The sequence below is a fragment of the Coregonus clupeaformis genome, unplaced genomic scaffold (assembly GCF_020615455.1).
Source record: "Coregonus clupeaformis isolate EN_2021a unplaced genomic scaffold, ASM2061545v1 scaf0881, whole genome shotgun sequence".
NCBI lineage: Eukaryota > Metazoa > Chordata > Actinopteri > Salmoniformes > Salmonidae > Coregonus > Coregonus clupeaformis.
In genome coordinates, this window is record NW_025534335.1 from 527 (window position 1) to 18,800 (window position 18,274).

An 18,274-nucleotide genomic window follows, 5' to 3' on the forward strand; every position below is an offset into this window, starting at 1 on the left:
GATTTTTGTTTTAGATTCCGTCTCTCACAGTTGAAGTGTACCTATGATAAAAATTACAGACCTCTACATGCTTTGTAAGTAGGAAAACCTGCAAAATCGGCAGTGTATCAAATACTTGTTCTCCCACTGTATATATATATATATATATATATATATATATATATATATATATATACATTTACATTTTAGTCATTTAGTAGACGCTCTTATCCAGAGCGACTTACAGTTAGTGCATACATTATTTTATCGTACCCACAACCCTGGCGTTGCAAACGCCATGCTCTACCAACTGAGCTACATCCCCTGCCGTCCATTCCCTCCCCCTACCCTGGATGACGCTTTGGGCCAATTGTTGGCGCCGCCCCATGGGTCTCCGGTCGCGGCCGGCTACGACAGAGCCTGGATTCAAACCAGGATCTCTAGTGGCACAGCTAGCACTGCGATGCAGTGCCTTAGATCACTGCGCCACTCGGGAGTATATATATATATATATATTGTAAAGTGGTTGTCCCACTGGCTATCATAAGGTGAATGCAACAATTTGTAAGTCGCTCTGGATAAGAGCGTCTGCTAAATGACGAAAATGTAAAATGTAAATGTACAGAGAGCCACGGAAGTTCAAGGCTGACCGTGGTACTGCAGGCATTGTAAGCAGAAAACAATATCCCCCATTATATTGAATGGAAAAATGGCAATATTCGTGGTCAATCTTCATATAAATAATTGCTTCTAACACACCAGATGTATGTCCTTGAACCGATTATTTTAAAATAGCACAGAGAATAAGTTATAAGTTATAATTGAGTTGCTAATGGAAGCCTGCAGTACCTTGGTTAGCCTTCAACTTCAGTTACTCAATGAGAGTGGGCAGCAATGAGCTAGCCTGCAACGTCACTTCTGGTAGACATCTTATTTAGTCTAACAAAATACAACTACTTTTTTTTTATTTTTGATAGCATCACTGATGATGTATGAGTGATAAAGTATGGTCACATTTCATTTGCTTTGTTAAACCTACCCTTTAGAATGACTTTGATAGCAACAGTGAATCTATTTAGTGTTTAAGTAGAGATTTCTCAACAATTGTTCTCACGATAGCACATTGGTAATAGTTAGTGATAAATATCATAGTTGGGTTGGGCTTGGTTAAAACCCTGGATGGGAGACCAAAGGGTAGCAGATAAATTATCCCGTTTTTTTATGATAGTGGATATAACGTTGAAGATCTGAAATTGTTTTAAAGGTTCCACCCAGAGGAAGTTGCTGCCACTATTTCTAAGTTTTGCCCCTATTTTTCCTAGAGTGGAAATGCATGTTTAGGTTCCACCTCTGAAAAATGATGAAGGCTACATATACATATTCATGAATTGGGTGTGGGAAATTCCACGTGGAGTTGATTAACATCAACAAATAGGTCTAGCATGCTAACCTTATCTAGCTAGCTAGCTATCTTGCTAACCTTATCTAGCTAGCAAATGTTATCTGTTGTTGCTGTTTTTTTTTAACTACACTGTAATCAAAAGATTAGCCAGCTGGCTCTATGGCTGTTTCTGCAGCTCAATTTGTCATCAACATTGTAAAACTTCGCAACCACTGGCCTATCTTCACCATCTATTGTTATCTCCAAAGTTTTGGCATCTTCAATAAATTTCAGCCGCAAGTCCGCCATATAAATAGTTAGAAAGAATAAAAGGAAGCTTGGGTAATATTGAAAGACAGCTGACATGCATTTTTCTATATTGTAATGGACACTGTGCAACCTTTGGTAGGTAGGCTGCTGGCAGGCTTCAGCTGCGGTACAGCAAAGCCAAGTCAGCCCATGCTCATGGTTCTCACAGGGGAAATGAAATGATAGGCTACAATGAATTTGCTTATGACCATGCACGCTGAAAATGACATTTTCTTTCGCAGGTGCCTTTTCATTATCTGGATAGACCCTTGTGGTTTCTAGCTAATGTTACAGTAATCAAAGCAGTGCAGCGTGTAGTGAAACAAAACTTTAGTGGTCAAAACCATTCATCTTGGGGTGACGGGAGGGAGTGGGTTTGCAAATTGCTATCATATCACGCAATTATACCATTTATAAAATGGTCATATATATTTTTATACAGACTAATCCTATGGATTATGAAAATGTTCTGGTAAAAAAAAGTGGAGGTGTAAAAACATACGTTTGAACCCCCTATTTGTGCCATGGCTCAGGCAGCCATGTAGACACAAGGCAGTTTGGCTCATCTCAGTCGTGAAGAGGATTAACTGTGAAGCTGTTTCTGATTCATAAACAATGCCATGCTGGTGGTAACATTCAAAGAAAACCCAGCCTTGAAACAAAACGTAGGCAGAAAATAAGTTGTATGTCATATCACAGAAAAGACACTGCATTCACACGGATTTGCACGAAGTGGGCAGTTCGGATTTGTCACTTCAAGACCAAATATATCACACTTTGACTAAAACGATGACTTACAGTGCATTCGGAAAGTATTCAGACCCCTTCACTTCTTCCACATTTTGTTACATCACAGCCTTATTCTAAAATGGATTAAATTGTTTTTGTTTCTCATCAATCTACACACAATACCCCATAATGTCAAAGCAAAGTGTCGACAGCTCTGTATCTATGGGTCGGTTGCACAACTGTGGATCGGTTATGAATCAGATGGAACTGAATGAACAACTCAGGATACATAGAGGTCAACATGAAGTCATGGCCACAGCTATCAAGCAATACAACAGTCATACACACATTACAGTGTTGGCATACTGATACTAGTATACAATCTGTTCATTTGACATCCTTGCTCACTAGAGTTAGTCAAAACTATAGCATGACCTGGCTTGTTTTCCACATTATTATCTGGGAGCCCATAATGACACCCTCACACACACACACACACACACACACACACACACACACACACACACACACACACACACACACACACATACACACACACTCACACACACACACACACACAGGGCACATTGGGGCACGTGAGTGAACCTCTGCCATTCTACCATACCCCAGCACATTCTCTGTCATTGTCCTGTACTCAGACACCTCATTGTGGTGTACAGATGAGAGCTATGAGAGCTGGGTCATGGTCAGTAGGGCACCCCTGTAGAAAAACATTTTGTAACGTAAAACAAAAATCTTAGTTCTTATTGGACAAGTTCAGGTAGTACCTTCCCATTTTACTCAGGTTCAGAACATTATCAAATAAAATAAAATGTTATTTGTCACGTACACAGTCTAATGCCGGTATAAAAGGTGCTTCTGTGCTAGCTCCCTCAACAATGCAGTACATTAATCAATTACAATGAAAACAGTCAAGGCAAAAATAACAAGTAATAGGAGAGGTAGTATGCATAGTAATAATGGACTGTATTTACACTGTATTTACAAATATGACGTGAGTAATGACTTGGTGGAATAAATAGTATATACACTATATATGCAAAGGTATATGGACACCCCTTCAAATTAGTGGATTCTGATATTTCAGCCACACCTGTTGCTGACAGGTGTATAAAATCGAGCACACCGCCATGCAATCTCCACAGACAAACATTGGCAGTAGATTGGCCTTACTGATGAGCTCAGTGACTTTCAACATGGCACCGTCATAGGATGCCACATTTCCAACAAGTCAGTTCGTCAACTTTCTGCCCTGCTAGAGCTGACCCGGTCAACTGTAAGTGCTGTTATTGTGAAGTGGAAACATCTAGAAGCAATAACGGCTCAGCCACGAAATGGTAGGCCACATAAGCTCACAGAACGGGACCGCCGAGTGCTGAAGCGCAAAGCGTGTAAAAAATAGTCTGTCCTCGGTTGCAACACTCCCTACTGAGTTCCAAACTGCCTCTGGAAGCAAGTCAGCACAATAACTGTTCTTCGGGAACTTCATGAAATGGGTTTCCATGGGCAAGTAGCCACACACAAGCCTATGATCACCATGTGCAATGCCAAGCGTCGGCTGGACTGGTGTAAAAATCCCCGCCATTGGACTCTGGAGCAGTGGAAATGCATTCTCTGGAGTGATGAATCACGCTTCACCATCTGGCTGTCCGGCGGACTAATCTGGGTTTGGCGGATGCCAGGAGAACTCTACTTGCCCCAATGCATAGTGCCAACTGTAAAGTTTGGTGGAGGAGGAATAATGGTCTGGGGCTGTTTTTCATGGTTCAGGCTAGGCCCTGAAGGGAAATCTTAACACTACAGCATACAATGACATTCTAGACTATTCTGTGCTTCCAACTTTGTGGCAACAGTTTCGGGAAGGCCCTTTCCTGTATCAGGAAATGGTTAGTCGAGATCAGTTTGGAAGAACTTGACTGGCCTGCACAGAGCCCTGACCTCAACCCCATCGAACACCTTTGGGATGAATTGGAATGCCGACTGCGAGCCAGGCCTAATCGCCCAACATCAGTCCCCGACCTCACTAATGCTCTTGTGGCTGAGTGGAAGCAAGTCCCCGCAGCAATGTTCCAACATCTAGTGGAAAGCCTTCTCAGAAGAGTGGAGCCTGTTATAGCAGCAAAGGGGAGACCAACTCCATATTAATGCCCATGATTCTGGAATGAGATGTTCGACAAGCAGGTGTCCACATACTTTTGATCATGTAGTGTAATAGAACAGCAGTGTTGACTGTGTGTGTGTGTGTGTGTGTGTGTGTTTGTGTGTGTGTGTGTGTGTGTGTGTGTGTGTGTGTGTGTGTGTGTGTGTGTGTGTGTGAGTGAGTGAGTTCTGAGTGTGTGTGTGTGTGTGTGTGTGTGTGCTTGTGTGTGTGTGTGTGTGTGTTTGTGTGTAAGGGTTGGATGTGTGAGTAGACAGTGCAAATAATCTCAAGTAGTCTCTAAGGTGCCAATAGTCTCTAAGGTGCAGGAAGGTGCAGGGACAGCTAGGGTTAGCTGTTCAGCTGTCTTATGGCCTGGTGGTAGAAGCTGTCTCGGAACCTGCTGGTCCGAGACCTGGTGCTCCAATACTGCTTGCCAGATGGCAACAGAGTGAACAGTCCGTGGCTCGGGTGACTGGAGTCCTTGACGATCTTTTGGGCCTTCCTCAGACACCGCCTGGTGTAGATGTCCTGGAGGGCAGGGTGCTCGCCCCCAGTGATGTAATGGCCATCCGCACTACCCTCTGTAGAGCCTTCCGGTGAAGGGCGGTGCAGGTGCCATACCAGGCGGTGACGCTGCCGATAAAGATGCTCTCAATTGTGCAGCTGTATAACTTTTTGAGGGTCCGAGGGCCCATGCTGAAAATCGTCAGTCGCCTGAGGTTGAATAGGCGCTGTTGCGTCTTCACAACAGTGGTGTGATTGGACCATGTCAGGTCCTCTGTGATGTGCACGCCAAGGAACTTTAAGCTTTTGACACTCTACACTGCAGCCCCGTCGATGACAGTAGTCGAATGCAATGCAACACCCTATCAAATGACAGAAAGCATCTAAAAAGGTCTGTTTATATATACAGTATATACAAAACATTAAGAACACCTGCTCTTTCCATGACATAGACTGACCAGTTGAATCCAGGTGAAAGCTATGATCCCTTATTGATGTCACTTCAATCAGTGTAGATGAAGGGGAGGAGACAGGTTAAAGAAGGATTGTTAAGCCTTGAGACAATTTAGACATGGATTGTGTATGTGTGCCATTCAGAGGGTGATTTTTTATTTATTTAGGGGCCTTTGAATGGGGCATGGTAGTAGGTGCCAGGCGCACCGGTTTGTGTCAAGAATTACAATGCTGCTGGGTTTTTCACACTCAACAGTTTCATTTTACATTACATTTTAGTCATTTAGCAGACGCTCTTATCCCGAGCGACTTACAGTTAGTGAGTGCATACATTTTTTCATACTGGCCCCCCGTGGGAATCAAACCCACAACCCTGGCTTTGCAAACACCATGCTCTACCAACTGAGCTACACGGGGCCGTGTGTATCAAGAATGGTCCACCACCCAAAGGACATCCAGCCAACTTGACACAACTGTGGGAAGCATTGGAGTCAACATGGGCCAGCATCCCTGTGGAACGCTTTCGACACCTTGTAGAGTCCATTCCCCAACGAATTGAGGCTGTTCTGAGGGCAAAAGGGGGTGGTGCAACTCAATATTAGAAAGGATCTCGTCACTGTGTCTGTGCATTCAAATTGCCATCGATAAAATGCAATTGTGTTCTTTGTCTGTAGCTTATGCCTGCCCATCCCATAACCACACCGCCACCATGGGGCACTCTGTTCACAACATTGACACCAGCAAACCGCTCGCCCACACGACACCATACTGCCATCTGCCCGGTAAAGTTGAAATCGGGATTCATCCATGAAGAGCACACTTCTCCAGCGTGCCAGTGGCCATCGAAGGTGAGTATTTGTCCACTGTCAGTTACGACGCCGAACTGCTGTCAGGTCAAGACCCTGGTGGGGACAACGAGCATACAGATGAGCTTCCCTGAGACAGTTTCTGACAGATTATGCAGAAATTCTTCGGTTGTCCGGGTGGCTGGTCTTCGGCTGTCCGGGTGGCTGGTCTCAGACGATCCCACAGGTGAAGAAGCCGGATGTGGATGTCCTGGTTACATGTGGTGTGCGGTTGTGAGGCCGGTTGGACATACTGCCAAATTCTCTAAAATGTCATTGGAGGCGACTTATGGTAGAGAAATTAACATTCAATTATCTGGCAACAGCTCCTTCAAAACTTGAGACATATGTGGCAAACTGCATATTTTAGAGTGCCCTTTTATTATCCCCAGCACAAGGTGCACCTGTGTAATGATCATGCTGTTTAATCAGCTTCTTGATATGCCACACCTGTCAGGTGGATGGATTATCTTGGCAAAGGAGAAATGCTCACTAACAGGAATGTAAACAAGTGCTCAGCATCTGTGGGAACTCCTTCAAGACTGTTGGAAAAGCATTCCTCATGAAGCTGGTTGAGAGAATGCCAAGTGTGCAAATCTGTCATCAAGGCAAAGGGTGGCTACTTTAAAATAAATGTGGTTACTACATAATTCCATGTGTTATTTCATAGTTTTGATGTCTTCACTATTATTCTACAATGTAGAAAATAGTAAAAATAAAGAAAAACCCTTGAATGAGTAGGTGTCCAAACTTTTGACTGGTAGTGTACATAAATATATATCCATATACCTGTATATATAACAATACTGTACTGCACACTGTAAATATACACACAGGGGTGGTAAAGCATTCAAGTTACTATAGGTGTCGTCTCTATTTCGTTGTGCGTGGCAACTTCAACCAGGATCAGTTGCTAAAATTTTTTTTGTTATTTATATTGTTCCATGTCCCTTTAAGAATGCTATCCATGTCAAGCATGCTCTTAAAAGTGCACAGGGCTTAACAACAGAGCTGGCCATTGGGGAAAGCTGAGCCTAAAGAATGCTTCTCTGGCATTCATTAACTAACGAGAGCCCTCATTCCCTCTCTTCATCTGGAAGGAAGGAATGAACGTGTGAAGAGAAGACGAGAGGTAGAGTGAGGGAAAGAGGAAAAATAAGACGTCAAACAAAACTCGCTAAAATAGTTTTGCGTCAACATCCAAATTATTCTCCGAAATATGTTTTTTTCCAGGAAAAATGGCAACAAAGTAACAGGAGTTATATATTAGAATATTTTATTGCTTTATGAAATGTTGTTTGAATTCAAATTCACAACCTTCATATTGTTAGGAGTTCACAGAAATCAACGCTTTTGTCTGTTGTTGGACAGCTGGACATAACCATGATTGTCAGCACATAACTTACAACACACAAAACTCTTTGGCATCCTGTTCATAGCACTACATATCTAAAATAATTATACAAACATCTGTATAAAATATATTAACCTGTTAGTTCAGAATTAGGCTCACAGTAAACAAAAACCAAATGGTGTAGTTTGCAGCTTAATCCCTATGATGAATCTGACCAGCGGATTCACCACATCAAAAAATACACACAAAGAAACATTTGGAAAATATATATACTTTTTTTAACTAATTGGTGAAAAGCAACTAAAAAACTAAACAAAATCTTCACCCTCCCCGGTTGAGAATGGTCGCTCGACCTCATATTTAGAAATCTGAAGAAGAAAAAAAAAGACTATACATTGCATACTGTATCACAACTTATATTTCTAAACCTGTAGAACCGGCTACTGAGGCTTAGGGAATATGGCAGGTGAAAATATGATCATTAAGAGTTTTTGGCATTTTTATTAAATTATGGAGATGGGGGAGTTTTGCCCAGCTCTGAAGAATTCCATGGCACAGGAATGTGGCCAGATTCACTCAACATTTCTGCACAGGGAGGGAACGGCGGTCGAAAGTCCCCAAAAGATAACCTTGTCTGTAGAATTTATCTGGAAAAGCTTGAGACTTTCAGTTAATATTTGGAAATGAAAAATGAAAAAACTGATCTGATTAAAAAAATAATATGAAGTTTCCGAACTTCAGGGATCATTGTACATGACAGTGCATGAGAAAGGTGTTGAGAATATGTGAAAAGCAGCAAACATAAATACTTTGGCATACACTGACAGGACAGTAGTACGTTGCCTGTTACAAAACTGCAATACTGTCCAAGTACCTAGAATGTTTCACATTTTGTCTCATAGACCCAGACCGCTAGCCTGCAGCCGCCTGGCTAAGAACGATAGATGAAGAGCACAAGTCCTTTTTCCACACGTTCCTCTCTCATTCTGCAACATTCTTGTCTTTTGTACGTTTTTCAGAAGAACTCTGACCATTGACGTAGTCAGTACTCTGCGCAGCTTCCGAGAGCTCACACCCCTTGAGTGAATCTCTTGTCAAAGATCAAAAGTGACTTCCTCAAATGAAGATTTCCACTGCCTCTGCCTCCAAGTCATCTAGGCCTCTCAATGTGTTCAAGGAGGAGGACTTTGGTTGTTGCGCAGCACCGTTGTCTGGAAAACAGAGAGAGGTCAAATGATTAGAGGAATGTGTGAGAAGATGTTGAAACAGTGGAAAAATAAGCCACAGTTACAGTACATCATCTGTAACCAAAGAAACATGCTGATGGTTCCTCAATGGGATGATCCATTCGGGTAAATGAGTGCAGTCAATACTCAGGGTTAAGTGTGACAACATAGCACATTCCGGCAGCCCACTGACGACCTCCGACCTACAGAGCCATCGACGATTGGCTGGTTCTATGGGGGTATGGTTGGTAAATCAATGACTGCTCTGGCACAGAGTGTGATGCAATTACAAAGAACGGTTTGGGTGTTTGGTTAACGTGTGTGTGTGTGTGTGTGTGTGTGTGTGTGTGTGTGTGACAGACTACTCACCAATACTGAGCTTAGAACCAGTGGTTGGATCCTTGGCCTTAGCTCCATCCTCTGATCCACAGCTCTGGCTCTGGCTGGGGTGAGCTGGGGAGGAGCACCGAAGAGGAGAGACAGCAGTCTGGTCATCTGACAGACTCTTACCTACTACACAGAGCATGATAAATATCAACCACTGTCTGGCACACATTTCATTGATAAACAGGTGCTCTAATTCTACCCTCAATCCACTTCAATGCCATCAAAATTATCTTTGACAATAACTCCCTAGTTCATATTCCGATTAGATTGCATGTATGTAGAGAACAACAGTGGTCCCTGAACAGAGCCCTGAGGGACCCCTCAAGTAATAGTTAAAAAGTTGTTAAAAGGTTTTTAGTCTCTGACCCTATCGTGACTCGTCCTTACCTTTGCTTATGCTGGCACACTTCGCCGTGCTAATTGAAGAAGTGGACGTGGCGGCGCGCAGACAAAACCCACCCTTCTCGACCTGGTCCTGGTGCAAACGCTGGTGGAGTACCTTAATGACAGCATCTTTCTCCAGGATATGGGCGTAGAGAGCACGGATCCTATGTACAGGAGAAATATGGAGTCAGATTAGGCAAATGGTGGCTCTCTGAGCATTGCTATCTGATACAACAAAGTAGATTAGACTTATTAGATGCATCCAAAGTGGCATAACAGCAACAATACTATAAATGATTAACACATTCTAAGAAAAATGCTCCATCTTCATACCAGTTTTCCATCTCCTGGTTTCGGTAGTCAGCTACAGGCAGGTCCTCGTTGAAGCTGTTGTTAGAAGAGTGACAGGGGGAATGGTTGATGATGGTTGTGTCTCTGGTAGGGAGAAAATAAATTCCTTTAGGAACTGGATGCAGGTAAAAATTGGAAGTATAATAAATGTATTCAGCCTAGATGTTTTGGAAATGTTTTCTCTTGTACGTGCATACAGAACACAACCCTTGAACCATCTATCCCCTAACGTTTAACCTCTGACCCTCACCTCTGAGCGGCGGCGGTGGCGGCCACGTCCATGGCAAACTGCCTCATGGTGCTCTCCTCCAAGTACTTCTGCTCCCAGCGCACCATGTCCGCCTCCAGGGCTAGGATACGCTCCTCTCTCTCCCTCAGACGCTCGTGCAGCGAGCCCACCGTCACGCCCGGCGGGTGAGACTGCTTCTGCTGCGCCCTCAGGCTCTTCAGCTCATGCTCTAGGCGTGTCCGCAACCTCATCTCCAGGCCCTCGCGCTTCTCACAGGTGGCCTGCAGCTGAGCCAGGGCGCTCTGCAGCCGCTCCACCTTCTCCACGTAGGCCCGCTTCCGCCGCAGCTCCTCCTCCAGCTGCCGGCCCTTGCACCGCTGGGCCTCTAGGGCCTCCTCGAGCTGCTCCGCCCTCAGGCCCTGCTCCTCGGCGAAGTTGCGGAGCCTCTGGAGTTCGCGCTCAGCACGCTCACGCTCAAACTGCTGCTCCTCGTCTGATGGGAGGAAAGAAAGAGGAGAAGAGAAGGAGGAAAGGAAAGTTAGATATGGTATAGCCACAAAGCTACAAACTGTACAACATTCAAACATTGGATAAATTGACAAGATGCATCAGTGAAAAGCTAGTGTTGTGTACTGGGCTGGACACAAGACATGAAATCCAGTCTAAGGCCACATGAAGCTATTTCGAAGGTGAAAATGAGAGCTTGGACTAAGTCTTAAGCCATCACACCACCATCGCTCTAAACCAGCTAATATGTCCCAGTACTCAGCCATCACGGCCAATGGTCTTCATTTGCCCAAGCACTCGTGGAATGTCAAGGGGTAGAAAGAGGAGGGGCAGCTCCTATCCCTTTGACCCACTTAACAAGGAACATTCCTCCAACCAAGGCTGTACACCTCCAACCCTATCTCTCATCTGGCCCTGGGAAAGGCCCACTGCTTAAATAGACAATGTAAATCAAACCAACAACCCCAGGAACCTGATGTTAGGTCAACAGTTCTCATTTATAGCTCCCTTTCCTTCCTCCTTCTTCGAGCTGGGTTGCGTTTACTGTTGAGGCGTTCTCACCAAATAAGCGGAGGTTATGCAATGGAAATTTTTGCATACAGGATGTAGCTTAGCTACAGAGTGGCCCTGTGCTATGCTCCAATCCTGTGAGGAATGCGCAACATGGCTGAAGTGGGTCTAAGACTTGGAGTGGTGGGAAAGGAGACGGGAAGGATGACACACTTACTTTGCTCGAGCAGTTTGGTCATGATGTGTTGGTTGTGGTCAGCAGCTTCCACTTCTTTGGCAGCGTGTGTTCTGGCATTTTCCAAGCTTTCTGTAACGCAAATATTTAGAGTTAACAAACTGGAAGCATTTCTCAACTGCTATACACTAAAACTGATTTGGGAAAAAGTTTCCCTGCCACCAGTCCCAGTCTTTATAAACCATTATAATCTTCAAAAATGGCTCTGGACCAAAGTGCTAGCCAACCTGAGGTTTTCTGGTATTTGTAGTCCTTACCTCTAAGGTCCCTGTTGAAGTCCTGCAGCCTCCTGATCTCGGCCACCAGTCTGCTCCTCAGGGTCTGCTCCAGGCTCTCCCTCTTACTGCTTCCCTGCATCAGAGTCTCATAGGCCTCTGAGATCCTCTGGATCTCCTGCTCCAACTGAATGGACAGAGAGAAGCAAGGGGGGGGGGACAAGGGAGAAGGACATTCTTGGTCAGCCATCTTGTTTGTTTGTTTAATATCTTTATGCGTGCTGGAGATGGGGGGGATGTTGGTTCAGGCATAACACATCTATATGTGCAGTACAGCACATAAACATGTGGGCACATATATAAACATAAATATGGGCATATATACATAAATATACCTGGGAGCACATTCCGTACATGTGGGCAAATAGCCTACATACTGTGTATATACAGTATGCACTACATGCCTATAATCCAGAGGAATTTGAGCTAACACCACTCCCTGTGTGTGAGTGGTTTATATCTGCATTCCTGGGAGCTAACAGCCATGGTTCCAGGTGTGGGTAGTTCACGCACAGGCACACACACACACACACACAGAGAGAGAGAGGTATGGGCGGGTTGTCATTGTGGGCAAGGTGTGCATGCCTGTCCTGTGGAAACAGAAACAGGCAGAGAAGTAGAAACGCCCACCATTACAGCAGCCACTAAGGCATGTTTACTCAGGGCTGCGGCCCAGCGGTCAGGGGAAATTTTCCAATCCAGTAATTATCATTCTTTAAGGCTGAGGGAACGCAAGAAGTGGGGTGACGTAACTCCACAGAAGAGCAACAAAGTCTTGCTACAGTATGCATTTACCATAGATATAGGAAGATGGATATAACCCATTTTAGAATAGACATTGCCATCGAGGGGTTCCACCATCTTAAAGACGAGTCCTCCATCTACCTCTATGGCATCTACCAAGATAAATGTGTGAAGTCTGTCAGTTAGTGTTGTTGCCACTATCTTGATTTATAAGAGGCAATAACATACTCAAGTAGTGATGGGGAAGAAATAGATACAGTTACATATCGCAATATTATTTTTGCGCTAGTTGGCTGTACCTGCACCAAAACGCCTGTATTTTTCCTTTAAAGCTTGTTCTCGATCTTCTTTTTAAATCAGGAGCCAATTTGTTCCCAGCACTTTTATTTCCCTGACTCATCAAAACTTGTTTTCTCATGTTCTCTCGTCTCTTTGCAGCGGACATATAATGAGCAATATGTTGGGAACATCGAATATCGTGAGGTCGCTGGCAATTCCCTGCCCTATACACAAGGTGGGGAAGGATATTTATATCAGAATAATCTAGAATATGTTGAGCTGGGCAATAAAAAGGGTTGCTGTACTTCAATCAAATCAACATCAAAGAGAGAAGAAAACAAAGGTGTTCAAGTGAAAATGAAAGAGAGAGGAGGATGAAAGTAAAAAAGAGAGGAAGATGGATGAAAGTGAAAATGCAGTGGGATGAAAGTACAAAAGAGGCCTTTCAGTTTCAACACACAGTAGTCCTGCCTCCTGCCATGGCCAACAGAATATCTGTCTCTCTCTCTGGCCACTCTGAGCATGTCATCTGTGCCAGGGGTCACAACCCTATCGACTGCTGTCTGACATGCCCTGGATAGGACCCCAAAAAATATATGGCTAAAGGGAACACACATACGACCCCCCGCCTGCAGCACAATGCAGGGAGTGTGGACACAGTAGCAGCCTCTGGCCTCTATGGGTTCTCTATTTGCAGCCAATGGTAGCAGCTGTTGTACAGATGGGTGAGTGTGTCTGAGGTGGCTGTACACAAGCTATCTGCTACTTGTGTTTCCCTCCATTCCCTTCATTAAGCAACACATGTTGCAGACTACAGTACTTTGCTATTCAGTGTGGGCATGCCTACTTCAGAAGTTACACGTGTTGTATGTAACTCAAAGTTGTGCATTCATCATGCATTGATGTCAATGGGAGATTTGCCCAAAGTTGAACATGATTTGTTTCTCCAATATAATATCAGTCCTTCATGCATATAACAGCACAAACTAATCCAATGTCATGTCGCCATCTTAGAGAGGGACTGAAAGGAGAATATTCCCACCATTTAGTACGCTTCATTTAAAATGTGTGATTCTCACCTTCTGGATGCGGCAGGCCTTCTCTCGGTGGCCCTCCAGCTCTTGCCTCAGCCTCTCGTTCTCCAGTATCAGCAGTTCCATCTGCCTGGGCTCCTCCACGACACAAGGGGGCCGACTGGTGAACATGCTGTAGCAGGTCTCCGTTTGCTGCTGAGCTGGGGCCGCAAACCTGTGAAGAAGGACGTGCGTTGTTGAATTGAGTTCACTAGATATCCCAAGTGTTACAATCACTACCGTCTTCCCATGAGTGTGACTAGCTAGCAATAGTCCCTTAGCTCACAGAACTGTGGTTACGTGAGCAATCTTTGTTCGTTAAGGTTACTACAAGCTTCACTCCGCTGATCTACGTGCGCCCGTGCATGTGGGTGGAGTGGGATTTGTTTGAGTAGCTGACACCTTTTGGTAACATGATATTCTTGCCGGTCCCACTCCCATTCACAAGGGGGCGATTCAACATTTTTTATTTTTGTATTTTCATTTTGTGAATGCAAGGAAGTCGCCTTCCCTTGCTAGTAGTCGATAGCTGGCAGCCTGGCTAGCTGGCTTTAGCCTGGCTAAAAACATAGCAAGCTAGCTAGCCTTTTCAGCTTCCCACATCTCCATGTAAAAAAATATGCCCTGGCAAGTATTCTTATAAAACATTATCCCAGTTTGATATGCTGCTTTTGTATTCATTCCCACATCAGCTAAAAATAGAATGTTATGTTTTGGTCACAGAGAAAAAAGCACATGGCTAGCCAGTTGGCTACAGCAGGTTCTACATTTTAATTTTAGTCATTTAGCAGACACTCTTATCCAGAGCGACTTACAGTTAGTGAGTACATTCATAATTTTTTTCATACTAGCCCCCCGTGGGAATCGAACCCAAAACCCTGGCGTTGTAAACGCCATGCTCTACCAACTGAGCTACATCCCTGCCGGCCATTCTAGTGGCACAGCTAGCACTGCGATGCAGTGCCTTAGACCACTGCGCCACTAGGGAGGTTGCAATTACAATAGCCTGTAATTACTAGTTATTACTTCTAAACAAAATACCTTTTTGGGTGGATTCTTGTTGTTTGGTTTACTGTTTGAACAGTCGCTGAGATTATATTTGGTTATCAATGCAAAATAGGCTACTTTGATGAATAGCCTATATAGAATATAAATCAAAGAACCAAGCGACAACACTGCCCCCACGGCTGCGGAAGAAATTATACACCGTGCATCATTTTCAGGTAGTAAAAAAGTATGTCGAATGCCGGAGCGTATTACAAGAAGCCGCCCCTTTTGTGACAAAAAACGACATTGCAACACTCTGAATTTGGCATCCCAGGTACTACAACTATCTTATCTTATAATGAACACATCAACTCCACCCTAGGTAGGTTGACATGTAGTGTTTCAGAAATGCGATTGGAATTCCAACCTACGCCTGTAATGATTCATAAAGCATACTAGGGGGTAAGGAATGCAGGACACATAATGACACTTGGAATCCATTATGCGAGCGGCTACGCCCACAGAAATTACCACACTATTAAATGTGTGATCGCTGTTGATTCATGGCAAAGACAATGGGAACACACCAACAGTGGGAACACCTTTGCATGATCTCACTGTATGGCCAACACACACACATACGGTTGTGCTTTGCTGTAATGCCTTAGTACCTGTGATGCTGGGTCTGGATTGGCTGGGGCATGTCCCTGTACACACACTGGGGCTCTTGGGCGTGGATGGGCATATATCCTTGGGACATGATGGGAACAGATGAGTAATCTGGGTGCGGGCTGCATTTGTCCTGGAGGCCTTGTAGGGGGGCATAGTAACCCAGCTCTGGGTAGCTATGTGAGGAGTTCTTGACCGCCTCAGACTTCGCCATGGCACCATTCCTCTCCAGAGACAGCTGCAGTAGATGCTCACTCAGCGATCGCATGTGCCCTCGCTTCAACTCAATCAGCTCTTCATCCGTGGCACGGTAGCCCCCCTCACGCAGGAGGGTCCCCTCATGGAGCTGCTTGTGAAGGCCTGTGGCGGGTGCCCAATGCTGAGCCAGATACTGAGAGTGGGCTTTAGCCTGCTCGTAGGTGGGCAGCTCCTCGCCATGGAGCTGGTAAAGCTGGTAGCTACTCTCCGAGTGCTGGTAGTCTCCCTGGTGTTCCTGGCCCTGGGGCTCCTGGCGGGTTGACAGTTGGAGGAATGAGGAGTCTTCCTGGGTGAGGCTCTCCAGAGAGGAGCGGGGGCTTCCAACGGGGCCTTCTCCTGCTCCGCTCCCAGTCCCCCCACCAGGGGACCCACCGTTGCCTCCGCGCAGGGCCTGCTGCTGGATGGCCAGGAGGGTGCGTGCGTCTGTGGGGTTGCCGTAGCGTAGTTGTTCCTGGATGAGGCGGTGCAGGACCGTGCCAGACGGCTCTTCTGTGGATGCCATGATGGTTCTGTTGTTTGAAGCTAGTGATCAAGTGTAGATGGAATTTTTATAGATGGCTGTGAACCTGGAACAGGAAAAAAAAGGAATCAATAAGCATACTGGTCAAATATGAACTTACCAGTAGGCCTACACCTAAAACAGTATAGTTGATCATTGCTAATGTACAACATTTTCATGATCATGCAAATGTTTTGTGCTACTCCAAAACACTACTGTAGAATCCCGTAAAGCTAATATTCATGAATATCCCATACATTACTCAAGGTCTTGGTAGTCCAGGCAGAGTGAAGCAAAAATCAACAATCTATCAAGTAACTATGCACTACTTATGAGTGATGGCGTTCCATTCATTTCCTAATGGAAATTAATTATCCCTCTTAATTGTATAAGTATGCCCTCACTATTTCACTGTCAGACGTGATTTTTACGTAAACATGTTCCATTTTACATTAGTTAAATTGTCAACATTATGGATAAAATGTTTTGATGGTCGTGAAAAGTAACATTCATACAAGCCACATAGCGACAGAAGGGAAACGTGGTTGCTCGGTGGTACTACTGCAGTTAAAATGTGGGTCGAAATTCCATTCTCACGGAGGAACCAAGCGCATAGTTCTAGAAACAGTTTTAGGAACCAACGATGGAACAAACAATTAAGTAGCCTAATAAACTATAAACTATAATATAATATGTCTTGTGTTAACGCACAATAACCGACTGTTACAATTCAAGACTTACAAAGTTACAAAGTAGCTGAAAACAAACCATTCTTACCAGTTCACGCTGTCATCCCAGCAAAACGTTTTTAAAAACGTTAAACTTTAAAATAAGGTCAAAAGTAATGCACAATGTTTCGTTTAAATAGTTATCATCCTTCCACCGCGAGATTGTGGTCTACTCTGGTCAGAACTTGCTCAACACTGAAATGGTTGTTGAGAGCGGAGCGATAATAAGTAACTGGGGACTGAGGGACTGAGGTCGGAATGCCAGGAATGTGAGAGCGCGAGTTCCCTCGGGGATCAAAAGCGTAACCCACACGGTTCCAATATGAGGGAGGAGGCCAAACTGAATAGCTGCAATTCTCCTCACAACCATGAGGATGGCAATAGTGTTCCTGATAATAAACTACAAATGGGAATTAATTATAGGCAAACCAGCAGGCAGGAGTTACCTAGGCCTAACATGTTAATAACATTAAGAAGATATTAACTTGAATGCAGATAGTCCACATTTACATTTTCCTTACCTCTGTGACTGTCTGTCTACTACTGACATTTTGCAGATATTGATTGAGTGGATAGGAATAGCTTATAGACTCTATAGATCTGTTTTGACATTTCATTCAAGGTCAACTGTGCATGTAACCATGTCGTATCTCTGTTTGCACTGGGGGAAAAAAGAATGATTGCACAAGGATTGTTTTTGCAACTATCCAGTGTTTTTAGTCAATATGGCTCTAGGATTCAGCTAAAGAAAACGCCTATAGATTCAGGACTCTACGAAACTATGAACTATAATTATCTAGTGCTGAGTGTAGCCATTGACTTGTATGTGAGATGAGCGTCTCAGCAGGACAGGACAGAGTTGAGGAGGGTATATAGGCAGCTGTCCACTGGAATCTGTGGCTTCAGTCTTCCCTGTGACCAGGACATAGAAAGGCGTTGTACCCAAAGCACTACATGATGCAGAGTGGTAGAGAATGTCAAACAGAAGCACCTGCTGGACTGTGGGTTCAAATCTCAAATATGTAGGCGCATAAGGCCTATGGAATGAGACACGAGGTTAGCATGCTTCATGATTTAACATAATTTGCCTCCATAGCCCAATGAACCAAGAACACAATTTTAGTGGCATTTTGTGAGGCCACAAAGCTCCTAAACTTTTCAAAACGCATAATGAAGGCACAAAAAAGGCACAATAAACCTCCATCTTGGATGGTCTTC

The 18,274-nt window shown here is 44.4% G+C and overlaps 1 protein-coding gene across 4 annotated transcripts; it reads right to left on the reverse strand.

The window, feature by feature from the left end:
* Nucleotides 1-7,620: 7,620 nt before the first annotated feature.
* On the reverse strand, nucleotides 7,621-17,295 carry LOC121535009 (angiomotin-like 2a). 4 transcript variants are annotated; one of them, XM_041841659.1, is made up of 10 exons: nucleotides 17,106-17,295; nucleotides 15,574-16,395; nucleotides 13,922-14,090; nucleotides 11,802-11,946; nucleotides 11,527-11,616; nucleotides 10,314-10,785; nucleotides 10,046-10,099; nucleotides 9,716-9,876; nucleotides 9,311-9,454; nucleotides 7,621-8,926 (listed from the first exon to the last, which is right to left on the reverse strand). In XM_041841659.1, the coding sequence occupies exons 2-10, from the start codon at nucleotides 16,329-16,331 to the stop codon at nucleotides 8,832-8,834; spliced, it is 2,088 nt and encodes a 695-aa protein (XP_041697593.1). In that variant the 5' UTR covers nucleotides 16,332-16,395; nucleotides 17,106-17,295; the 3' UTR covers nucleotides 7,621-8,831. The 4 variants fall into 4 exon arrangements, with proteins under 4 accessions (XP_041697593.1, XP_041697594.1, XP_041697592.1 ...); XM_041841660.1 differs by having other exon boundaries at nucleotides 9,311-9,394; nucleotides 10,046-10,147; XM_041841658.1 differs by having other exon boundaries at nucleotides 9,311-9,451; nucleotides 10,046-10,147.
* Between the last annotated feature and the right edge of the window lie 979 nt (nucleotides 17,296-18,274).

Coding starts and splice junctions, on each gene's coding strand:
- LOC121535009 (XM_041841657.1), bottom strand. CDS start 16,331: ATGGCATCCACAGAAGAGCCGTCTGGCACGGTCCTGCACCGCCTCATC. Junction 10,148..10,313: donor GCCACCGCCGCCGCTCAGAG/GTGAGGGTCAGA, acceptor TCTCCCTACCAG/AGACACAACCATCATCAACC. Junction 8,927..9,310: donor TGGTTCTAAGCTCAGTATTG/GTGAGTAGTCTG, acceptor TCTGTTTTCCAG/ACAACGGTGCTGCGCAACAA.